General features: G+C 35.6%; 1 protein-coding gene across 4 annotated transcripts in view; it reads left to right on the top strand.

Moving 5' to 3' along the window:
• Nucleotides 1-25,554, top strand: part of ANLN (anillin, actin binding protein) — a 54,309-nt gene extending 28,755 nt beyond the window's left edge. For 2 of the 4 annotated variants that reach the window (XM_065939961.1, XM_065939960.1), the window contains exons 14-25: nucleotides 58-240; nucleotides 1,208-1,334; nucleotides 1,966-2,014; nucleotides 2,107-2,163; nucleotides 2,977-3,015; nucleotides 3,431-3,452; nucleotides 4,385-4,488; nucleotides 5,237-5,290; nucleotides 12,737-12,823; nucleotides 17,252-17,359; nucleotides 21,449-21,621; nucleotides 24,217-25,554. In XM_065939961.1, the coding sequence (XP_065796033.1) occupies nucleotides 58-240; nucleotides 1,208-1,334; nucleotides 1,966-2,014; nucleotides 2,107-2,163; nucleotides 2,977-3,015; nucleotides 3,431-3,452; nucleotides 4,385-4,488; nucleotides 5,237-5,290; nucleotides 12,737-12,823; nucleotides 17,252-17,359; nucleotides 21,449-21,621; nucleotides 24,217-24,340 (1,127 nt within the window). In that variant the 3' untranslated portion in view covers nucleotides 24,341-25,554. The remainder of the gene's footprint in view (nucleotides 1-57; nucleotides 241-1,207; nucleotides 1,335-1,965; nucleotides 2,015-2,106; nucleotides 2,164-2,976; nucleotides 3,016-3,430; nucleotides 3,453-4,384; nucleotides 4,489-5,236; nucleotides 5,291-12,736; nucleotides 12,824-17,251; nucleotides 17,360-21,448; nucleotides 21,622-24,216) is intronic. The other 2 variants (XM_065939962.1, XM_065939963.1) reach the window with 2 other exon arrangements.
• Nucleotides 25,555-26,114: the final 560 nt, after the last annotated feature.

Genomic DNA, 26,114 nt, shown 5'->3' with positions numbered 1-26,114 from the left:
TTTAGAAACAATTGCAGTTTTAATATTTGAAATATTAACTTGCATATTTCTACACAGCTGAGAAGAGAACACTTTTGATTGATGAGTTGAATAAATTGAAGAATGAAGGGCCTCAGAGGAAGAATAAGGCTGGTCCCATATCCCAAAGTGAATTTGTCCCTTCCAGAGGATCAGTTACTTTGTCAGAAATCCGCTTGCCTCTAAAAGCAGATTTTGTCTGCAGTACAGCTCAGAAACCAGGTATGGTGATCTTTATTTTGTCACTTCTAGATCACATGTTAAATTATGAACGTCACCTAGGTTGGAATTGTGCAAATGGGAACAAGTAGAGCATCTGGAAAGAAGCAAGGCTTGTATATCTCAGGCCTTGAGTTCCTTTTATGTAAATATGTATCTAAAAATAACCAAGGAAAAATTTCATATATGGTCTTACTGATCTACACAATAACACAAATGGCTCTAACTGAAAGTAGGGCTTGTTAAAAATAATACTGAACATAAATTACCAAGGCGAGTTATTCCGACACAATAGACCATTTCACTTTCATTAATTTTTTCGTGGAAAGTATTGGGCATCTAAAATAACTTATTTTACTTACTCTATTCTGTTTAAAATTCACTCCGTTATGGAAATCTGTTTTTTGAATCCTGAATTACTGGTTGTGGGAGTTAAGAGCATGACAATATAGTTACTTTTATTGAAATTTTATTTCGTTTAACCCTCTAAATTAAGTAAACTTTTCTGAGCTATGTATTCTACTTAAAATGATGTTTAAACAAGGTGGATAAAGGAGGTTATGGCACCAGTATCTGAAAAAGAGGACAAGTTGGTAACTTTCACAGAAATATAGTGTTTTAATTTCAGTTTTGAAATAACAAGCCAGAATATACCCTTTTGGAATATATACTTTTAGCTGAAGAATTTCAGGTCAACAGGTAAAATTTAAAGTCAGCAGAAATTGAGGAATGTATAGTGAAGTTTTTTCAGTTCACATAATAGGAAGATATCTTGATGATGCTATTCCAGGTATATGTCTGTCCACTTATGACTTGTCTTTTTGTGTCTGGAAAGTTGACTTTAGAAAATTTTAAATAAATTTTATATAAATCAGTTACAGTATTACTTTATTCATTTGATCTTCCAGAGTGCTGATTAGCTAAATCTGATTCTGCTTGTGCTTATTAGGTAATTAATTATTTCTTGCAGATGCAGCAAATTACTATTTCTTAATTATACTAAAAGCAGGAGCTGAAAATATGGTAGCCACACCATTAGCAAGTACTTCAAATTCTCTTAACGGTGACGCGCTAACATTCACTACTACATTTACTCTGTAAGTAAATTAGGCTTTTGGTGGTTGAAACATGTTTTTCTTTTAATAGAATATAGTCTAAGCATACAGGTAGAATTCATAATCTTTGAAATGTAATATGTATGTTATTTTTATATGGACAAATATCTCATTTTTCAATTTGTTGATTTAACTCTTATGTTTCCAGTCTTCCAGTGAATAGCATGTTTCTTCCATGTGTCTGTAGGTATTGATCAAAATATCTATTGATATTTTGAAGTGTTTTAACATATATATTTACTATACACACACACACACAAAATCTGGACCACAATTTTTTAATATATGCTTTAAATCTATGAATGTACTTAACATTCAGTCTCTGTGTAAGACATTTGTATTTAGTGTTACATATTTATTTTGAAAGTAGAGTCAAAATCTACTTTAGAAAAAAAGCTATTTTTATTATTTAAGATCTTGAGTTGTAAAAACTGAAGAAAATGTTTGACTTATAGGGAAAAAATTGACTGTTTTTACCAGTTTTTATATTCTTTAATAATTTGTAACTGTTGTCTTTAGTTTTAAAATATAGTCAATTCCTTTACTCTCAGTCCTGTAACAGTATTTATGGCATCGTTTTTAATGGCATAATTTGATATTTTTATTTTTCCAGGCAAGATGTGTCCAATGACTTTGAAATAAATATTGAAGTTTACAGCTTGGTAAGCAGTTACAGCTTCCTAAAATTACTAATGGTGTGTTTTTCTTAAAAGAATCAGATTTTAAGTTAAATTCTTCTTTAATTTGTATGTAGGTACAAAGGAAAGATCCCTCAGGCCCTGATAAGAAGAAAAAAGCATACAAGTCAAAGGTGAGAATGAAAGAAACCCAGTAACAATATAATCAGGAGTACGAGACATGATGTCAGTTTAAAATTATGTATAGTTTTAAAGAATTATCAGACTCTTGGGTCATTTTTATGCCTCAGATTTCTAGTTACTGCATTTATTAGATATGAATACTGAGAGTAAACTTACAGTGAGTGACCATAACCCTAATTATAAACTACTGATACACTCAGGCTAGAAATCCTATTTTCTCTGTATCTACTTGACAACTAACTTTATAATGTGCTGTGCCTAGTCGCTCAGTTGTGTCTGACTCTTTGTGACCTCATGGACTGCAGCCCGCCAGGTTCCTCTGTCCATGGAATTCTCCAGGCAAGAATACTGGAGTGGGTTGCTATGTGCTCCTTCAGGGGATCTTCCCAACCCTGGGATCGAACCCAGGTCTCCCACATTGCAGGCAAATTCTTTACTGACTGAGCCACCAGAGAATCTCTTTAAACTTTCTCAAGCTTTTCCTCTGAAATTTTGTCTTGCAAACTCCTCTAAGCAATACTTAAGAATGATGTGATTGCTGTAGGCATGTGGAATAGAAACTCCTCAGTTTCTGTCCTTCCTAGCCTTTGCTCTTTTGTTCTTTTTCTAAATCATCATTTAAAAGAATTTTATTTAACTTTAATGAAAAAGGAATAACAGTATGGGGAAAAACCTTAATAAAGAACTCAGGCAAAATGTATTGATATTTAAGAATTATTTTCTGTGTGGGAGAATCTCAAGTTTAGTTAAAGTTCTGAATTGTAATGTTAAATAGGAAATATACTAAGTTATCTTTTTTCTAGGCTATTACTCCTAAGCGACTTCTCACATCGGTAACCTCTGTAAGTAGAATTTTCAAAAAGTTGAAGTTCCTTGAAAAATCTTCACCTTCCACATATCCTGCCCTCAGTTTGGGAGACCTGGGTTCTATTCCTGGATCAGGAAGATCCTCTGGAGAAGGGAAAGGCTACCCCCACCTCCCACCCGCCAGTATTCTTGCCTTGAGATTCCATAGGAGACGAGTCTGGCGAGCTTTAGTCCATGGGGTCATAAAGAGTCGGACACAACTGAGTAACTAAAACTAACCATTTCTACACACTTAGCCTTTGGAAATCTTTAAAATATCCTAAAAGGAAAAAATAATGTTTTCTGAAATATAGTCCTTGCAGTGTTAAACTTTTGTACTTAATATTTAAATCTTTGTATCATATAAAGAAAATAACATGTTCTTCTTCATGCCTTTCTTTTTTTTTTTAGAAAAGCACCCTTCATTCTTCAGGTGAGTGAATCTTGAACTATTTGAAACACTAGAATAAGGAAAAAGAACTAAGCAATTGAATACTTATTCGTGTAACCCTCTTGATTTATGAGTGTCTACTTTAGTCTCCTTTGAATAATATTTTTTTATGGCTTATAGTAACCTATAAGATTACTAGCCAGAATAGCCTGCTGTCAGAAACCACCACAGGCCACCAAACTACACATTATTCAGACTCTAGCAGGCACTACACATAGGATACCTAGTCACTTTACAGCTGCAGCAAGTGGCATTACTCTTCACCATAGCTGCTCTTGTTCTGCAGATTTATTTTGTGCTGTTCACACTGTACAGTTTAACTCTCTTAACTGTACTGATCATGACAACTGTATCATGTCAGAAAAACATCTTTCTAGTTCACTGGGAACTGGGGTGCCAGTAAGCCAGGAAAGACTTTTCCAGAGTAGCATTAGGCCAAAATTTTCCAAAGAGGGTTAGGGTTGAGCTGGTTTCCCTCATCTTTGAACTTTAGACCTCTGCTTCTTGGCACAAGAGAAGAGCTGAGAAGAACCACACAGATAAAGTCCTGCTACTCATTATGTCATCCTAGGCTATAGCAGTAAAATCCTTTCATGTTTTTTATAGGAAAGTTGCTTTTTACATACACATTTTTGGGTTCTGTATCTTTAAAAACATCTGCCTCAAATGTTAAGGAGTGCTTGTACCTCATTTAAGTTAAATATAAATACTTAGCAGTTTACTTTCATTAGGAAACATGTTGATGTTTTAGTCCCCCTGCCCTGCCCCCATATTAGAAATAAAGGAAAAGGAAGCAGTTTTGTTCTTTTTTTCTGTGGCAATTTAATTTCATTCTATTAGGGCGGGGTGAGGAATTGTTATTTTATACAGTACCAAAGTCACTCTGAACTAAACTTCGTTCTGTTTTTCTTTAGTTATGGCCAGTCTTAATGCTGTGCGGACCAGCAACTTTGCCCTTGTTGGATCTTACACTCTGTCGTTATCTTCAGTAGGAAACACAAAATTTGCTCTGGACAGGGTAATCCAAATTTATTTATTTATTTACAGAAAAGTTAGGTCAATGGAAATGTCCCATTTCAAGTATTTGAAATCTTTGGCTGAATGTTATATGCTGTTAGAATTGTGTATGTTAATTGGATATAGGTCCTTATATGCATGATATGTTTTTTGATGTTGGAAGTATTTCTCCCTTTATCTTAATAGTTAAGTCTTCAAAGCAGTTTATGTTGGTTTATTCTAAATGTCAATTCTGACTAAGAAAATACTGCTTCCTGCAGTATATAGATGTTAAGCTTACAGTTTTAAAACAGTATCTTGCTCATTTAAAACCAATATTTTGACATGACTAACATTTTTTACATTTAGTTTTACAAAACAGGGAAAGATAGGTTAATTTCTTAGAAAAGTACTCATGAATCTAAGGGATTTCTTTCCCATACTTTACTCTCCTAATTTAAGACTTCATAGTTTAAATCTTTGTAATATCACTATTGAGTGCTTTTTACCACGCTATAAAGACTAAACTTTTAATAGCAAGCAAGACCATTTTAATTAGTAAGAGAAGTAGAGGCAAACTTTAGTCCTAGGTTGGCTCCTGCTGTATAATACAGACTATTTAAACATACTATAAGAAATTTCTGTGGTCAGAATATAGAGATGTTTAAAAAAAAATTCATGTAACTTTTAATTTAGTAATTGAGCTAGATTAACAAATTGAATGATTCTGGGTCTTTTTTTCTCTTTGTCTTTTATTTTGTTTGTTTTAGATAAATTATGATGTAAAAGAGCAAGAGCTACTGGGCTATATGTTCCAGGAAAAGGTTGCCACATTTTCTTTGCTTGAAACTAATGAGCTTAAAAATTGTCCTTAATTTTTGGCCCTTATGTTTTTGTTTTACTAACCACTCTCATATCTTCTTGGTTATTTTGAATAATTAAGAACATTATGTAAATTATTCTTTACTTAGACCCTTGAGCATCTTTTTCTTTACTCTCACAATTCTTTAAGCCTTTCTTTAAAAGTTTTCTAGCTTTTTTTTCATGCATGTTTGGTATTTGGGCTTTTCTCCTGTATTTTTTTTCATGTTACAATTCTTTAAGATTCTGTGGTCACTTCAACATTGATTTTCCAGGTACCAAAATGCCAAATTTAATAACTATTCTAAAACTAAAATTTACTCAATATTGTTGACTTCTACCTATTGAAAGGCCTATTGGTGATGTTTTAAGTAAAACCAGAAAACTTTTATGATCTTAATTGGCTGATAGGTATGCTGCTATGTAGGTGATGCTGTTTATTTATTTAAAATTCTAATTCATTTAATGCTGAAATTATATAAATATAATTATATACTTTATAAGGTGGGTTTTTTTTTTTTAGAATTTTTAATATTCCTGTGAAGATCAATTGCAAGCATTTTGTGGGTATATATGGAAATGCTAATTTGCAAAATACTGGATAGTGTTTTTTATTTTATTTAAAGTTCTTCAAACAAGATTTGCAAATTAGGTAAACATAACTGGAGTTCTATGAACTGTAGTCTTTACTCAATGTTGTCACATAGCCAGTTTCTATGTATGTACAGTTTCATTAATCTAAAATGAAAAAGATTTCAGTGACATATGTTAAATATAGACTGCTCTCTAGAAATTATTTTCACTGCCATTTTAGCGTCACACAAAGTAAAAATAAATTGTAATGTGTTTATTCTCTTAATGATTTGTTTTGAAATTATATCTAAAGTATTCTACCACATGACCTGAGTGTAAAATCACTCAATTTAATTGGTTTGTGTTCAGTACTGTAAAGTCTCTTCCTGAGTTAAATACAGTACAATTTAGATTTAAGATTTGTCACAAATGTGCTTTTTTGAGTGGCAAGGGGAGGAAATATTTGTTCTAATATCTTATAGTTGATGTAGGAGAATGAGATAGTTTAGATGTTTTTTAAATTGGTGGGGAAAATGGATGACCTTCTGTATACACATAGTAACCCTATTTGATTAAATTTGAGAGAGCAAGCAAGTCTTCCGTGCGCTTCCAGAGACCGTCAGTGCAAGGGAGCGTTTGCTTATTTTAATGTTGTTTTGACCAGTAATGACAAGTCACAGTGTTGTCTCTGAGATCCCCTTCAGAGTGCAGTTTCTTTTGAAGTTAACCAGACTGTTGACTCTACAGATATAGGATAGTACTAATAATGAATTCCCTGGTGGCTCAGTTGGTAAAGTGTCTGCCTGTAACGTGGGAGACCCGGGTTCGATCTCTGGGTAGGGAAGATCCCCTGGAGAAGGAAATGACAACTCACTCCAGTATTCTTGCCTAGAAAATTCCACAGTCGGAGGAGCCTTGTGGTCTACAGTCCATGGGGTCGCAAAGAGTCAGACACGACTGAGCAACTTCATTTTTTTTATTTGAGGTTATAGATATCTGATGTAGAGACTGGCATTCTGGAATTTAAATTATGAATCTCAATGAGGCACAATTTCAGATCCTTTCTTTAATAGAGAATCCAGAATAGTCATAGGTTTTACTGTACTTTTATGGATAAAGGGAGAAAGATATCCCACAATTCATATTCTGACTTAAAGAAATCTCATAGATATATGTTCCTTCCAGGAAATAGAGATGTCAGTTTAAATAGTATTAGGACAAAAAACTGTGAAGTAGAACAACTGGCTATCATTGTAGAATTTTGAAGTTGTAGAAAGAGTGATTAGGTATTCTGGTGTGTCCGAAGCTATCCTGGTTTATACCTGTTGGCCTGGTGTGATTATTAACAGGTATAATTATTCTCACTCAGAAGTATCTCGGTGTATAAAAAATTAGAAAGTAACTCTGATTATAGAGTACATTTTACACCTCTTAATAATAATCCTTGAGGTGTTGATAATTTTAAAAGACCCTTTTTATTGAACAGAAAACAGAATACGATCACACATTTTGACATGTCTCCACACTTGACAGGGCATAGTAACATTGACTTCTGTGAAAATTCTCAGTTCACCTCAGGACAAGCTTCTCACCAAGAATATTGTCTACTTTTCACATTTTTTTCTCATCTTTCTGAGATTCTTTTTACAGGAGCACTCTCTTGGCTAAATGGTAGAATTCTATTAATTAGCATTGAGAGGCTAAGAGCTTAACACTGACAATATCGAAAAGAAAATGGTAAGGGAATTTATAACAAATGCAGTTAATGAGGCATATGACGTCTTGACCCTGATTAGCATTGTAGAATTACATTGTAGATGTCGTTGAAGTTCGGAAAGTTGAAAGTTTATTTTATGAAATTAGTCTGTTGAAATCTATACTTTTGGGTCAAGAATTCTCCCTTTAGCTTATCTTTATTAGGGTGGAGGAGTAAATTTTTATAAACTAACCTTCCAGTCAAAACTTTCAAATTTAGACTGAACTACGATTATTCCAACCACAGCGTCATTCTTTTTCACTGGGCAACAGGAATGACAGAGTTAATCATCCGCCTTTCTATCTTGACCCAGGAGTCAATATCACTTTAAATATGTGAATATTACCATTTTATTCTAATGATACAATTTCTCCAATTGAATTTTTCTTGTATTTGTAATCTTTAATTTAAATTCAAAATTATTTTAAATTATCACATATACTTAAGCTCTTTTATTATTTAAAAGATACTTTTGGCCTGAGCTCTCCTTGCTAAATATTAATATACTGGTGAGAATGATTTATTTAAAATATTTATGTGAATATTTTCATGCAAGATAGAAAGCGTGATTTTATTTGGAAGAAAATATCAATCCCTCAAACTTCCAAGCATTAAGAGCAACAGAGTCTCAATTTAGGCACTTAGTTTTTGTTTTGTCAATTTATGCTTCATTTTTTTAAAGCTATGCTATTGGGTACATAGATACTTAAGATTATCATATCTTCTTGATGAATTGTTAACACTTTGTCTCTCTGATAGTCGCCTTTAAGGTCTATTTTGTTTGTTATTAATAGAATTACATCAGCTTTCTTGTGATTAGTGTTTGTATGGTATATCTTTTTCCATTCTTTTTTATTTTTCCTGGCCATGACATGTGGCACGTGGGGTCTTAGTTCCCCAACCAGGGATCAAACCCATGCCCCCTGCAGTGGAAGTGTGGAGCCTAACCCCTGGACCACTGGGGAATCTCCTCTTTTTCCATTTTTTATTCTTAACTTGTCTGTGTTCATATATGTCAAATTTATGTCTCATAAGCATATTTTATGGTCATGTTTTGTTATTGTTAAACATTTTTTTGTCTTTTTATTAGAGTGTCTGATACATTTATATTTAATGCAATACTGCTAGGGTTGGGTTTAGTCTGCTACAAAGCAGACATACTTACACTACAGGCTAAATGTGGCTTTTGGCCTTTTTTTTTTTCTTTTTTGACAAAAGTTACTTTTGTCACAATTAATGAGCTGATATTGATATATTATTAACTAAAGTTCAGCAGCCTGTTTTTGTAACTAAAGTATTGAAACATAATCATGCCCATTTATGTATTGTCTACTGGTGCTTTTTTGCTGTGTCACAGCTGTTCTTTGTTCATTTGTTTTTCCTCTCTTGACTGCTTCTGAGTATTTTGGTTATCATTTTTCTTTTCTGTTGGCTTTTTAGCTGTAACTCCCTGTATTGTTTTTCAGTTATTACTGAGAATTACAATATGCATCTTTAGCCTATTACTGTCGCACTGCAGTCTATCTTGAAATACAATTACACTCTATGTACCTTGCAACTGTTAGAACCTTGCATTTGTCCATCCCGTTATATTTTACTTCTACCCTTGAAATAAACCCCAATGCACTTATTTTTTCGATCAATTTTTAAAGGAAATTTAAAAGTATTGTCATTTGTATTTACCAGTTATTATGTTATTCATTCATTTCATAGAGTCAGACTTCCATGTGGGATTGTTGCCTTCTTAGGAAGATGTTTTTTTTGTTTTTTAATTTCGTTATAGCACAAGTCTGCTGGAAATGAATTCTCCAACTTTTGTTTATCTAAAAATGTCTTTCTTTACATTGTCTTCATTTTTGAAGGACTGCTAGGCTGACAGGTTTTTTCCTTTTACCTATTCTTTTAAAGTTGCATTTTATTGTTTTCTGACTTTGTTTCTGATCAGCAGTCAGCCATCAGTCTTATATGTTTTCTGTTTTTTAAAAATTTTATTATCTTTATTTTTATTTGGCTCTGGTGGGTCTCCATTGCTGCTCACAGGCTTTCTCTAGTTGTGGCAAGCAGGGATACTCTTCATTACAGTGCGTAGGCTTCTCGTTGCAGTGGCTTCTCTTGTTACGGAGCATGGGCTGTAGCTGTGTGGGCTTTAATAGTTACGGCACATGGGCTCTGTAGTTGTGGCTTACATGCTTAGTTGCCCTGAGGCATGTGGAATCTTCCCCAAGGGGATTGAATCCCTGTCCCCCGCATTGGCAGGCAAATTCTTAATCACTGGACAACTAAGAAAATCCTGTTTTTATTTTTTTGTCTGTGCCAGTGCAGATTGTGGGATCTTAGTTTCCTGACCAGGGATCACACCTGGGCTCCCAGCAGTGAAAGCATCGAGTCTTAACCACTGGACTGCTAAGGAATTTCCCTTTTCCACTGTTAATATTTAAAATTTTTAAAATTTGAGACAGTTTGACCCTTATCTGCCTAGGTGTGGTTTTCTTTGTCATACTGGGTCATTTCTTTTGCATACTAACTTAATGAACTTTATGGAACTCTATCTAGTTCATGTTTTATAAGTTTTGGCAAATTCTTAGCCATTATCTCATCAAATATTTCTTCTGCCCTGTTTTTTATTCTTTCTAGGACTCCAGTTAAATTGTATGTTGGACTCTTGATTATGTTCCTACAAATCTATAGCCCACTTTTTTTTTTAATTGTTTTTTCCTTTGTGTTTCATTTTGGATCATTTCTATTTACCAGTCTTTGAGTTCATGTCTTTTTTTCTAATGTGCCCAGTTTCCTGTAAAGCCTATCCAATGAAAGCCTATTCAATATCAACTTTTTTCTTATTCTAAAATTCCCATTGGGATTTTTTTTTTTTTTGAATATTCTTTAGAGTTTCCATTTCTCTGTCAAAATTCTCCCTTTTCTCACCATTTTTGTCCTTCTTTTTCTCTAAATTCCATAACAAAGTATAAATTTCCTTGTCTTGCAATTCTAACATCTAAATCATCTGTGGACCTGCTATTGACAGGATTTGTTTTCTTTTGATTAAAGGCCGTCTTTTCCTGCTTTTTCATGTCTTGTAAAACTTTTGAACTGTAGGCTAGATGTTATGTTCTTAAAAGGCAGTAGAGTCTGAAGTAGGTGATGATATTACCCTTTTTTCTCTTAGACAGTGTAATCAGTAGTGGAGCTGAGACGGTGTTTTGTTACTTGGGGTTAACTTTTTTTTTTTTTGCTTAAGAAGCAGTTTATTTTTTACAGTTCTGCCGACTAGAAGTCCAAAATCAAGTCTTCAAGGAGGGTGGTGGGTTTTTCCTAAACACTCTCTCCTTAGCTTGTAGATAGCTGTCTTAGGTATCTTTCACGTGGTCTTTTCTCTGTGTGTCTAAATCTTCTCTTTTTATAAGGACACAATCATATTGGATTAGAGTCCCTCCTAGTGAACTAATTTAACTTTAGTGACCTCTTTAAAGGCCCTATCTCCAAATATAGTCACATTCTGTGGTTTGGGGAGTCAGAACTTCAACATGTGATTTCAGTAAGGGATGGATGGAGAGGGGACACAATTCAGCCATAGCATGGTTAAAGCTGTAACATGAGTTTTAGGATTATAAATGTTGGAAACATATTTGTCTCTAAAGAACAAGAAAAAACTTTATGGGTATAGAATGATTCAACTTTAAAATAAGCAATAAAAAATTCTGTTTTCAATAACTTGTTGGTTTTGTAATTTAGCTTATGTTTATTTTAGTTCAAAGCAATTGGGCTTCCAACGAAAAAATCAGATTCCTTTTTACTCATTCCTAACTAAATGGTTTTGGACACGATGGCAACATGAGATTTCCGTTAAAATATTCATCCTTATCCTCATCATCATCATTAATGTTGGCATCATCATCAAACTAACAATTATTACCTGTTGACTATTTTTAAAAAAAATTTTAATTGGAGGATAATTGCTTTACGATATTGTGTTGGTTTCTGTTGTACAACAACCTGAATCGGTTGTAAGTATACGTATATCCCCTTCCTCTTGAGCCTCCCTTCTTACCTAATGACTATTGATGTTGAACATTTTTTCATGTGTTTGTTGGCAATGTGTATTTTGATTCTTTTGGATAAATTCTGAGAGGTGGGGTTGATTTATTTTATGATAGTTCTGTTGTTAATATTTTGAGGAACCCTCATACTGAAAAGATTTTCATTTTGATGAAGTTTGTCTATTTTTTCTTTTGTTGGTCATGGCTTTTGGTATTATATTTGAGAACCACTGCCAAATCCACAATCACTGAAGGTTTACTCATCTATTTTCCTTCTAAGAATTGTATGGCTTTTGCCCTTATATTTAGGTATTGATCCATTTTGAGTTAATTTTTGTATGTGATGTGAGGTAGGGATCCAACCTCACTCTTTTGCATGTGGCTGTCCAGTTTCCCCAGCACCATTTGTTGAAAATACTGCTCTTTCCTCATTGAATGGTTTTGGTACCCTTGTTGAAAATCAATCTGGGTTTATCAATGTGTGGGTTTATTTCTGGACTCTCAGTTCTATTCCTGTGGTCTGTATGTCTATCCTATGCCAGTATCACACTGTTCTGATTACTGTAGCTTTGGATTTGAAATTGGGAAGTACAGTTTTGAAGATTGTTTTGGTTATTTGGGGCCTCTTGCAGTTCCATGTGAATTTGAGGATTAACTTTTCCATTCTGTAGTTCACTGTTCTTTATTGCTGAATAATATACTGTTTAAATATGCCAGTTGGTTTATCCCATCTTCTATCAAGTATGTTCTGTTGATAGAGAATGGATAAACACATGTATTGTCTTCTTAAGTCTGTGTTTTCTTTATCACATTAACTTGGGACTTAGGGTTCTGTTTTTAATCAGGCTCTATGTTGAATGAATTTATTCTTCAGAAGCATTTGTTGCTAAGGAACCAGTGGCTTTTTGGCCACCTACTTTATATTCCTGCTTTAGAAAATACAGTGTTTTCAAGGCATAATATTCCCTATTCATGCTATTCATGATTTAAACATGTTTTATCAAGAAAAACTTTTACAAATAATTTGCTTTCTTTCCTCACAGGTGCCCTTTTTATCTCCTTTGGAAGGTCATATTTATTTAAAAATAAAGTGTCAGGTGAATTCAAGTGTGGAAGAAAGAGGTTTTCTAGTAAGTAACATCACTGGATCTATATATATTTTTTTCCATCTTTTGAAGTATAGACTTGGTTTCCCATAGGAATGAAAGTCTGTGTGACTAAGCAATTAACTGGTTCAGTAAAGATTTGTTGCATGACCTACCACTATATGCCTATCACTGTGTTGGTGTTGGAATGTAATGGGCTGCAAAACATAATCCCTCCACACAGAAACATAGTTTAATAGGAAGAAATACAATGTAGTACTGCAATGGGAGAAAGCCATAGAGAGCGTGGGTGCAAATTGATGGGGCACCACGTCTTAGGTATGTGTGGGAGGGCTTACCGGAAGCTATTGGAAGTAATTTGTAAACTGGCAGCTGAACAAGTCAGCCAGGGGCAGAGAGGAGGGAGATGTGCTCCAGATGAAGGAAAAGCACATACCATTGGCTGGAGGCCTCTTCCCTCTCTCACCCCCACCAGAGGAAAGCATGACACATCTAGATAGCGGCAGGTATTTAGATAGTGACACATTTAGAGTCAGAATGTGTGTGCATAGGAAGGGCAGTGAGGCAAGTGATTGGGGCGGGGAAAAGTGTATTTCAGAGACATGAGACCAAGTGTTTGAAAGCCTTTTAATGACTTTATCATGAAGCCAATGGGGTGCTCTTATAGGATTTTAAGCAGAAGACTAATATCAAATTGAGAGTTTAGGAAGGTCGTTCTGACTGCTGTGTGGAAGTGGACAGGGAGTGAGGATCCAGAAGAAGACTCGCGAGGAGACTGAATTATTCCTTGAGAGAGGGGATGGTGGCTGACAGTCTGGGTGGAGTGAAGGACTCATCGTGGAGGGCTGAAAGATGAAGAAGGAAGAGTTTGGCTGTAGGGGTGGAGAAGCAAAATTAATAATGTCACCCAGATACCTGCCTTGCGCAATTTGTTGGGTGACTATACTGAGATCAGGGACCCTGGGAGAGGAGCAAGTGTTCGTGTTTGGGATGGAAAGTGTTTTTCCCCCAAATTTAATTGTGGAAAATTACAAACATACAGCAATGTTGATAGAATTTGAATGCCCGTATACCCAGCATCTAGGTTTTGCCATTAACATTTTTTACTGTCCTTGCTTTATCATGTACCTACTACCGAGCTATCCTTCTAACGAGTCCTGAAAATATATTTGTGGGGGAAGAATTTCAAAATATATCGTGGACATTAGCATGTTCCCCTGAATCCTCAGTATCCATCCCCTAAGTTTTTACACAGGCTTACAGAGATCAAATTGCCAACATCCACTGGATTATTGAAAAAGCAAGAGAGTTCCAGAAAAATATCTATTTCTGCTTTATTGACTACGCCAAACGCTTCAACTGTGTGGATCACAATAAACTGTGGAAAATTCTTCAAGAGATGAGAATACCAGACCACCTGACCTGCCTCTTGAGAAACCTGTATGCAGGTCAGGAAGCAACGGTTAGAACTGGACATGGACCAACAGACTGGTTCCCAATAGGAAAAGGAGTACATTAAGGCCATATATTGTCACCCTGCTTATTTAACTTATATGCAGAGTACATCATGAGAAACGCTGGGCTGGAAGAAGCACAAGCTGGAATCAAGATCGCCAGGAGAAATATCAATAACCTCAGATATGCAGATGACACCACCCTTATGGCAGAGAGTGAAGAGGAACTAAAAAACCTCTTGATGAAAGTGAAAGAGGAGATGAAAAAGTTGGCTTAAAGCTTAACATTCAGAAAACTAAGATCATGGCATCTGGTCCCATCACTTCATGGGAAATAGATGGGGAGACAGTGGAAACAGTGTCAGACTTAAATTTTTTGGGCTCCAAAATCACTGCAGATGGTGATTGCAGCCATGAAATTAAAAGACGCTTACTCCTTGGAAGGGAAGTTATGACCAACCAAGATAGCATATTTAAAGACAGAGACATTACTTTGCCAACAAAGGTCCGTCTGGTCAAGGCTATGGTTTTTCCAGTGGTCATGTATGGATGTGAGAGTTGGACTGTGAAGAAAGCTGAGCACCGAAAAAATTGATGCTTTTGAACTATGGTGTTGTAGAACTCTTAAAAGTCCCTTGGACTGCAAGGAGATCCAACCATTCCATCCTAAAGGAGATCAGTCCTGGGTGTTCATTGGACGGACTGATGCTGAAGCTGAAACTCCAGTACTTTGGCTACCTCATGTGAAGAGTTGACTGATTGGAAAAGACCCTGATGTTGGGAGGGGTTGGGGGCAGGAGAAGGGGACGACAGAGGATGAGATGGCTGGATGGTATCACCAACTCTATGGACGTGGGTTTGGGTAAACTGCGGGAGTTGGTGATGGACAGGGAGGCCTGGTGTGCTGCGATTCATGGGGTCGCAAAGAGTCGGACACGACTGAGCGACTGAACTGACTGACTTACTGACATCTATGTAACCCAGATTTCTTGTAAGATACAGAATACTGCCCCAGAAAGTTTCCTCATGTCCCTTGTCAGTCAATCCCCACCCAAGGGAGAAAGTTTTAATGGTTTAAGTTTTAAACGACTTGAAGTTTAGATGCCTAGAGACATATTTCAGAGGTTTGAGTTTGAAACTCAAGGTAGACAATTTAGATGAGATGAAAGTTTGGAAATCTGCAGCAGAGAAGTAGTATTCAAAGTTCAGGCAGACTTGAATAACCAGGAGAACACTAACATTTAAGCCACAAGCCTAAGAGGAGAAGACTACAGGGAGGGCAAGGGATAATTTAGTATCATGGTTGCCAGGGGAAGAGAGTCTGAAAGAAGGAGTGATCAAGCCTAGGTAAGGAGTTATTGGAGGCTGTTGGGCTTATTTCTGAGGTGGTCATCCTAGTCTGGCCAAGAGCAGGAGCTAGACTGCAGATGTGTTATAAAGGGCATGGAAGATGAAGAATGAAAGTGCAGAAAGGATGTTTCAAGGATGAACCAAAGTTTGGCTGCAATGGGGTAAAAATGTGGTACTTGCAGAGGTATGTAGGGTGAAAGAAGGATTTTGTTCACATTTTATTAGGACTGAAGAGACTTGAGTGTCTTTAAATTCAAATGGGTAGCTTCTAATAGGGCCAAAGAGGGCGAAGATAGAGGCGATGGGGAACTTGCACTAGGGTTAAGGAATAATGCATGGAACAAAGTCATGAGAGTGAGAGCAAATTAAGATCCAAGCCACAGTTCATGATCTTGTACAGAATTACACTTTGTCCATTATCAGGAGAAAAGTATGTGTGTAGAATATACAGAAGATTGTGGGTGTGGTACAAGAAGTAGAGAAAATCTAATAGCTTTGATTTTCTTTGTGAAGCAAGAGTTTGAACTGTATGATGGGTATCACAAACCAATTGGCAGTTGCTGACAAGAAGAGCTAGACTGTACAGGAAGTCCAAGCGGCCAAGGTGACTAAATCAGGCTTCTTGGCTTTTACACGTGTACATCCAGCAGATGGCACTAGATATTCTTGGAAGAGTGCTTTTGTAAATATCAGACTTAAACACAGTGTACACTTACTGACCTTTTCCTTTAATGTAAATATAATATTTCCGCATCTTGCTGTAGATACCTTTAGCACCTGATAGACTCTTATGCCAACTGGTTCATTTGCCTATAAGGTCTGATCTGTTTAACTTTTGAGCTGGGCTCTTAAGTAGTTTAGAGTTGTATCTTTTCAGGTTAACTCTGTCTTGAATCCTAGAGCCCATTCTTATTGCATCTACACTTATAGAAATGTGGTAAAAAAAAAAAAATTGCTCAGGACTCCCACAAATAACTTCTGTCCCCTGTCTAAATAGTGCCTTTTAATTACTTCTAACCTCTATTTAAAAATAGAAGTAGTAATTGAAATTAAAGTTACTTGGTGCAGTTTTCTTTCCTGATGTGTCAGGGGCAGCTGGATCGAAGGAGACTACCAACCAGTGAAACTTACTAAGTGAGTCTAAAATGGTGCTAGTCTAGCTCTGCCAATACTGATGAGCAGCAAGAAAAGTACATTCTGCATTAGCTGGAAGGTTCCAGTTCTTCTTTGTGATTCTATATTGTCATTTAATTTCCTTTGCCTTCAGTTACCCTAGCTATAAAAATGAAAAATCTGTCCTCTTGTTATTTTTCTCTGATTATAGTAGAGAGTAATGATAACTTGGTATTATTTTTATCTATCAAATATTTCCTTTTCTATTACCTTTATACTGTGAAAGGTGAACATAAACACAAAAGGGAGCCGGTGAGTCATTTGTACTAACTTTGCTCTTGAGATTGAAATAACAAGATTTCTGGTCTTGATACAGAGTAGAATAAAAAAGTAAACTTAAGTACTTTAAAGAAAAAGAAAATCATGCAAGTCAATTTTGAAGTATGAAATATGTCAACATACTGAAGTTTAATGTATAGAAAACATTTAATTGATCCTCAGGTTTCTAAAGTCAGTATTTCATTGACTTTTTCAGACCATATTTGAAGATGTTAGTGGTTTTGGTGCCTGGCATCGAAGATGGTGTGTTCTTTCTGGAAACTGTATCTCTTATTGGACTTATCCAGATGATGAAAAACGAAAGGTAATATTAATATTGATGGTCAGTGGTGAAAGCTCTGACTGACTTTCAGGTAATATTTTATGCAAGTGTTCCCTGTGGCCATAAGCCACCCAAATTCTGCACTCAGGTTTATTTACTAAGCCATTAAAATGTAGTGAGTGTGTGTGTGTGTGTGTGTGTATTTGTGTAAGAATTTTATATCTTATCCATTCCCTGTGATTTGACCACTCTTTAAATACCTTAAGGCATATATTTTTCTTTTTTTTTTCTGGAATGTTTTGTAATTTTTTAAATTGATTTTTAGTCAGAAATATGTTAAATTCACTTTTGTATTTTGTTAGCACTTGATTTACGTTAATCTGGAATAAAACAGAAAGAGAAAACCACCATAGGAATATTGTGGTTTTAGTTTGTTTCTAAAATTTGATAACAGAATTTTATGTAATACATTGCATCTTATTTTTTTAAAATTTGATGTTATTGCCCAAGTGTGATAATTTGTTATACAAAGACTGGAAAAAAGAAATAAACAGAATTATAAAGTAAACTCATCTATAAAAGATAACTGCTGTTCACATTTTGGTTGTATATCCTTCTAAATTTTTTAAATGTATAATATATAATAATTATATATCCATTTGCGAATCTTTTAAACAGAAAATATCATGTCTTTTTAAACTGATTTTTACTTGATAATGTCCTGATATCTTTCCACATAGGTAAAAATACATCTATGATATTGCATTAGATAACTGTATGTATTACATTGTAGCCATGTAAAATTTTATTTTAAAATTTATTGTGAAATATTTGGAACATTCAAAAAAACATAATTTTCACCAGCCTCTGTATTATCAGTCCAGTTGAAGCTCTTTATATAATTTTTTGTCCCTCATAGAGATAACCACATCCTAAAATTATTTCATTCCCATGTATCTTTAAATTTTTTATATGTGATATATATAGTTTATTATTGCAATTGCATATTTTGAAACATTTTACAAATAGTATCATACTATATATACTGTTTTGCAACTTTCATGTTTGAATCACATGATTTGTGAAATTAGTGTAGGCTGGTGTGTGTAGCATGTATGTAGCTCTAGTTTGCAGAGCTCTAGCCATCTTTCTCTGTACTGAGATACTCCATTAGAAGAATGCGTCACAACCAATTTATACACTTCTCTTATTTATGGGCACTTAGTTATTTCAAACTGTCGTTGTTATAAACAGCTCTGCTATGACTTAATTATATGGATCAGAGCTCTTTCTTTTTTATTTAAATTGGAGTATAATTGCTTTGCAATGTTGTGTTAGTCTCTGCTGTACAATAAAATGAACCAGCTACATGTATACTTTTCACCCCTCCCTCTTGGACCTCCCTTCCACCCCTACGCCCCCACCCCACCCATCTGGGTCATCACAGAGCAGCACCAAGCTGGATCAGAGCTCTTTCTCTACTCTGTGTCTAGTGGCAGAATCTCTGGTTGGTAGGGTTTTGCACGTCTTCAGTTTAGCTAGATTTTTTCTGGTGAATCTTGAAATTGGTTGTATAATGTTCTGTTCCCATCAGGAGTTCTCAGTGTTCCACATCCCAGCAACATTTGTTATTTCAGCCTTTTAAACTCTGAGTATGATAGGTGTGAAATGTTATTTTACTGTGTTTTTACTTTAATTTTCCTTGACTGAGCATTGAGCAAGCATCTTTTCTTATGTGTTTTGGCCGCTTATTTTTCTAGTCTTTTGCTTGGCATATCCTTTAACTTATCCTTATAGTATCTTTTCATAAACAGAATTTTTAATGCTAAGATAAATCTACCAGTTTATTATTTTATTGTTTGCTTTTTTGAGTCTTAGTTAAGAAAACCATCTCTATAGTCATAAAGAATATACTTCCTTATGACTTCTAAAAGTTATAAAGATTTAGGTTTCACATTTAATTTACCTGGAATTGATCCCACCCACCCCCCAGTCTGGAAACCCCATTGTGCCAGCATCATGGGATGATCCATTCTTTCCCCACTCATCCACTTGCTGTTTCTGGCATGTATCAAGATATCATTTTATATGTGGGTCTAATTTAGGCTTTCTATTCTGTTTTCTTTGGTCTATATCTCTCATTCTCAATTACCATAGCTTTAAAATAAATCTTTATGCCTGGTAAGTTAACTCTAACTTGTGTTTTTATTCAATAGTGTATTTATTCTTGGTCATTCTTTTTACACACACACACACACACACACACATAGAAATAGATGTACCAATATATTTAACTTTTTATAATTGAAAATGTACCCAAAAAAAGAGAAATTAGTAAGAGAGAAATTCCTTATTAATTTTCTTGTTTCATTTCTCTCTCCACAGCACACACTTTTTTGTTCTCGTTGGTTTGCTAAGGTATTTTAAAGCAAATATCACATTTCATATTATATCATATAATCTGTGAGTCAAGGTTTCCAGTTCCTAGCATTGGTAAATATGCTAGGAACCCAAGAAAGCCAGGTTTCAGGCTAGCCTACCATTCTGCACTCTCTTCCTCATTGATTTTGGCCTATGAAGGTTTCTTTTGCTGTCTTACAAGTTCAGTTATCTAGCATTTGGGGGGTTATGGAAGGACTCTCAGACTACTTAGTTTCCCATACTTGCTGAAAACATAATGTTATTATTTGTTTGAATAGTACCCTATTACTGTCATTAAATTTGTTTCAGTCTTTTTGGCATTATGAAAAAACAGCAACTACACCTATATAAGAACTCCCCAGTGGCTCAGGGGTAAAGAATTTGCCTGCTAGTGCAGGAGACAGGAAGATCCCTTGAAGAAAGAAATGGCAACTCCAGTATTCTTGCCTAGGAAATCCCAGGGACAGAGGAGCCTGGCAGGCTATAGTCCGTGGGGTCGCAAAAGAGTCAGACATGACTTACCGACTAAACGGCAATACCTATATAAACATCTTTGTGTACCTATATATTTACTTGGGATAAATTTCTTTTAGGTGAAGTTGTATGGTCTGGATGTGCTCATTTAATGTTTTTTGATCACTGTTATTAAATTGTTTACCAGTAATAGACCCGTTTTATGCTTTCACTAGCAGTGTGTAAGAATTTTTTACCCCCAACCAATCAACATTGGTTATTACTATTCTTTTCAGACTTGGTTAATCTAATGTTTTGAAATGGTACATTTCATTCTAATTTCTTTTTAAAAGCAGCAGTTTCTAAATGGCTTGGGCCGGACTTCCCTGGTTAAGAATCCTCCTGCCAATGCAGGGGACATGGGCACAATCCCTGGCCCGGGATGACTGCATATGCTGTGGGGAACTGAGCCCACGTGCCTTAGTTACTGAGCCCACATGTAGCAACTACCGAAGCCCCTGCGCCTAGAGCTTGTGCTCTGCAGCAAGAGAAGCCACTGCAATGAGAAGCTCATGCACCACAATGAGAGAGTAGTCCCTGCGTGCGGCAACTAGAGAAAGCCCGTGCACAGCAACCAAAACACCCAGTACAGCCAAAAATAAATTTAAATAAATAAATACATTGTTTGGGCCCACACTTGTCCCTTTTCCCATTTTTCAGCACCATTTAGTCTCACAAAAAATTTTTTTTTCAATTCTCATACTGTAGGAATGACATGGCTTCTAAAACTCCAAGGCAGTAGTTTGGCCTGCTTTTTTAGAGATACGTAAAAAATATTTATAGGTGAAATACTATGTCTAGGTTTCTATATATAGAAAGGGAAGAAGTAAGAGAGAGACAAAAGGGGTTGAATGTGTGTTTTTATTTGTTAGAACTGATTAATGGGTACATGGAAGCTCTTTATGCTGTTCTTTTTATTTTGTATCTATTTTAAGTTTTCCATAACAAATGGTTTGTTTTTTAAGCTGGCTAAGATCTCCAGTTGACATGTTTGGTTTTTATTTTTATATCCAGCAAGAAATAATCATAAATATTAAATATGTTTCTCTAAATACCATGTAATTAAGTTTTAACTTTTAAATTAATGGCTTTTCTTATTTTAAGTTGGTATCAAGTTGAATATTGCTCAATGCTTACTGACTTAAATGGTTTTATTTATTTTCTACTAATCATATTTTTTAAAACTTTGTTTTAAAGAATCCCATAGGAAGATTAAATTTGGCCAATTGTACCAGTCGGCAGATAGAACCAGTCAACAGAGAATTTTGTGCAAGACGCAACACTTTAGAATTAATTACTGTTCGACCACAAAGAGAAGATGACCGAGAGACTCTGGTCAGCCAATGCAGGGACACACTCTGTGTAACCAAGTATGTATTGGGCTATAAATGCTTCTATCAACTAAGTAATTGATTGCTCACTATGTCCTTACCACTGTGAGAAATATCAGAGATGGTCTTTGTCTTTGAAGAGGGTACGATTTAAGAATGAGAAGACAAAACACATATATATCAGTAAGACAGGAATGTAATAACAAAATTAATATAGTTAAGAAAAACACAGCATTCAAGTTATATTTTAGTTTATCATGTTTTCCACCATAGAGTGTAGCCATTTTCGGGGCAGTTAGCTAGTATTCTTTGTGTTAAGTTTGAAGATTTCATGTGTAATTGATAAGTATTATTTAAAGAGATTTGACACATCCCCTTCCTGTCCATTCCCAAAGTACCAAAGTACCTTCCCAAAGTACTTCACTCTACTCTGAAAATTTCTGGTTGGTGATGGACAGAGTAAACTACTGGGAGTGTCAGTTTTTGTTAACCCTAAACTTAAGTATAAGATGCAGAAACTTATTGCTAAGAGTCTAAGATTCTTTTCCTTGAATGCCCAAGAGAAGCTTGCAGACCAATTTCAATGTACAAAATTGTGATTAGGGACAAAAGTTAGAATTTGACAAAATCTCTTAATCAGATTGCAGCTGATTATTGCAGACAGGGAGATAGGTAGAACTGGCTTTGTGAGTTTCTGATGTGGAAATGTCAGATAGCTTAGCCAAGAGACACTCTATTAATAGAACAAAGTTGCCCCAATGCTGCCATTTTGTTTTAAAACAGAGAGAAAGGGGACCCATTCTATGGGAATTTTTGATGTCTAGATTGCTTTTAGATTAATTTAGTTCATTCAGCTCACTCACTCCTTTCCTTTGGGGGTCTTCTGTGCAGCAGTGACCTCATTCAGGACCGGAGAGGCAAATTGGATTTATAGTCACTTTCTTTAGTAGCCACCCTGTCTGTGGTCACAGTCAGTGAGGGAACCAAACAAAATTCAGTCCCTAAGTACTTCCTGACCACCATGGCCCTTTTAAACATTACTCACATTTTTCATAGAATCTTCTTTTACTTGTTACATAAACCTTCCCAGGTTTCTCCTTCAACCTTCTCCTGTGGTGGAAATAGTTATATCACATATTGCTCTAATTATGCTGCACTTCACTTGCATGTAATTTTTCTCATTATAACATTATCATAATTTGAGTGGACCAAGCATTTGAGAGAGGCCCTTTCTCAATTCAGTCTTGACTGAGTCTTTGGCTTTGCTTGGTGGCTTCTTAAAATTTATTTCACTTTTTGATCATACCTTTTGCAGAGTATATACATTTTACAGTTATACGTTCTCCTTTGCCTTATTTATCTGTTTCTCCCCAGGGCCTTTCTGACCTATGCCTTTTATCTAAATTTAATGTATCACACTTTTATTTCTACAAACCAACCTTGCTATATTTCCCTCCTTCAATGCAAAGTATTTATCATCTGACCAGTAGTGCCTACTTTGAAATATAGATTAAACATTTGAACTGGAAATGCTTCGTCACCTGGGAAGGCAGTATTGCATGGTTGAACACTGAGAGGTCAGCAGACCTGGGTTTGCATCCTGACTCAGTGACTGACTGATGTAGGTTTAAAGCCCGACTCAGTGACTTACTGAATGTGACTATGGCATGGCACTTAACTTTGCTGGCTCTCTGAAATCTCCTGTGTCATAAGAGAAGAATAAACTCCACAGAGTGACAATAAAGGTTAATGAGTAGGTCTACTTAGCTTGCTGTCATACACTTGGAATGCGCTCAGCAAATGCGCTGTCTGTATTGTAAATGCGTTCCCTCCATTTATTAATAGATGATCAACTCACTGCTTATTCATGCTGCTACCATTACTAGTACCAATGTGGAGAAATTATAAAGATGTAGAAGTATAACACAACATCCTTCTAACACCTGGCTGTAGTCTAGAAGAATGGTCTGACTTGTGACTTAGGGAATTTCCCTCTCCCCCACCTTCACCTGACCCATCAACTATTCAACTTTTAACTGAATATGGATGTAAAGAAGAGATTCCTGGTGTGAAAAGAGAGATTAGGATAAACAAAATCTTAGGATCTTTAGATCACTTATTGTAAATACTGTTCTCTACTAACACAGTGTGGAGAAAGAAAAAAGGAGACAGTATAAAATGGTATTATCTGTAAGGCCAGGTGAAGGCCCATGAGTCTATGGAGCTCCTGGGGAGCCTGAGTCAGGGATCTCGGGGGTTGGTCCCCATGTTCAGGTCTGTGGCGTGCTTGCTGTTCTAAGAGGTGACCCACCCACCCTCGGTGACTGTCTTGGCATCAGCACATTGTCCAATCAGATCACCTGTGCAAGATTAGTTACTGTCTTTGATGTGAAGTTCCATCATTTTCCAAATGTGATTGGTGTGAGTTATGGTTCAGCTAACCAATCCACAAGATGATTTTCTTTTATTGTAATTGGAGAAGCACTTTACTATGGATTCCTAATTTGGCATCCATTAAAAGAGGGCAGAGTTACTCCTTTTACTGTCTAGGCTCCCCCCATTTCACCCCACAGTAAGAGTACTTGGAGGTATGGAACAGGGAAAGGATCCTGATCTTTTTGTTTGTTCCTGTAGGAACTGGCTATCTGCAGATACCAAGGAAGAACGGGATCTCTGGATGCAAAAACTCAATCAAGTTCTTGTTGATATTCGCCTCTGGCAACCTGATGCTTGCTATAAACCTATTGGAAAGCCTTAAACTGTGGGACATTTCCATGTGTATAGAGGTTTTCTGACCTATGTCATAAATGTATCTTAAGAGCATCAGATTTGCTGGTTGCATTTTATGCTTTAAATACAAAAGGGTATGTGCCAATATTCATTCACTACATATTATGCAGTATTTATATCTTTTGTATGTAAAACTTCACTGGATTTCACTTCTGTTATTCATATGTGATTAGAGGAAAAAAGTTTATTATAGTCGATTTTGCTAAATTTTAATTTAAAAGCCTCATTTTCCTAGATATCTAATTATTCAATTATTCATGATAAAACATTTGTTTTAAATGTCTCCTTAGAGCTGTGGGTCTCAAAGTAGAAAGATCTTCCACAATTGGAGACAGAAACCTCCAACTTGACCATTCTTTCTCTAGTGTCAGTACTTCTTTCTGAAGATTGCGGTCATTTACTGATCATGATATATCTTATTTCTAGAGCACTGAAAAAAATTCTAAGGGACTTTGCAGAAACATTTTTAGTAATGGAGGTAAGAACCTTTTTAAAATAGCAAATGCATATTAGTTTGAAGCTTATGGCTGCCGTCAAATAAGACATTTGGACATGGGGGATATTGTGTGAGATTTGGGGGTTAAATGTTTTATTTAGAAGACTTAATCACATGGTTTATATTTACTCAGTTACTATAGATGCTGTGTGATGCACATTTCCATGGAATACAGGCTTTTAAAAATAACTACTTTTGCTATATAGCTTACAGTCTCCTCAAATATACGTGGCAAATTACTTCTTTCTGCTCCTATAATAAGAATAAATATAAATTTGAAGACTCTTTATATAAGAAAAGTAAACCTCACCAAGCTGCTATGGACTAATACTTTGCTTGCCTAAACTCTTGTCTTTTTTTTTTTCACATCCATGTATGACAGTGTCTAGGAACCCATTATGAAAATCACTTGAAAAACTGTTAAGTCATATATTACCTTTAAAAGTCTAATGCCTTTTTTATTCAATTATAAAAGATTGTAAATGTAAACCACAGGCTCAACTTTAAGTACACTTTCAATTTCTTCTTTAAATTGTTAGTTATTGATGGCCTCATTTATAAACACTAAATTCTGTCACCTGTCATTGTATTTTGTAGTCATTCAAATGTGTTTTTTCTTGTGTATATTATAAAAATATATTTTATGAGCTCCTACCTAAATAAATACTTGCAAATGACTTAAGAAATTAGCTGTTTAAGGAATACTATTAAGTTATGCTGTACAACTGCTCTGCAGTCTAGGCTGTGGGCTCCCTCAGGGAGTTGTACTGACTTCGTGAGGATATTTCACCATCTTTTTTTTTTTCATTTATTTTTATTAGTTGGAGGCTAATTACTTTACAATATTGTAGTGGTTTTTGCCATACATTGACAGGAATCAGCCATGGATTTACATGTGTTCCCCATCCTGAACCCCCCTCCCGCCTCCCTCCCCATCCCATCCCTCTGGGTCTTCCCAGTGCACCAGCCCTGAGCACTTGTCTCATGCATCCAACCTGGGCTGGCGATCTGTTTCACATTTGATAATATACATGTTTCAGTGTTATTCTCTCAGATCATCCCACCCTCGCCTTCTCTCCATCTTTTTACCTCTGCCCAGTGCTTAGCACATTGTGTGTTCTTAGAGTCCCTGTTGAGTAGCGAGGTGGATGAAGGATCCATTTCTGAGTCAGTTTGATAGAATATGGTACTTGGACGCACATCTGAGGAGAAGGGGGATGATTCCCAAGTGTTTAGCAGAGACTGG

This window comes from Muntiacus reevesi, chromosome 6, assembly GCF_963930625.1.
Source record: "Muntiacus reevesi chromosome 6, mMunRee1.1, whole genome shotgun sequence".
NCBI lineage: Eukaryota > Metazoa > Chordata > Mammalia > Artiodactyla > Cervidae > Muntiacus > Muntiacus reevesi.
This window is presented reverse-complemented; position numbering and strand designations above follow the sequence as displayed.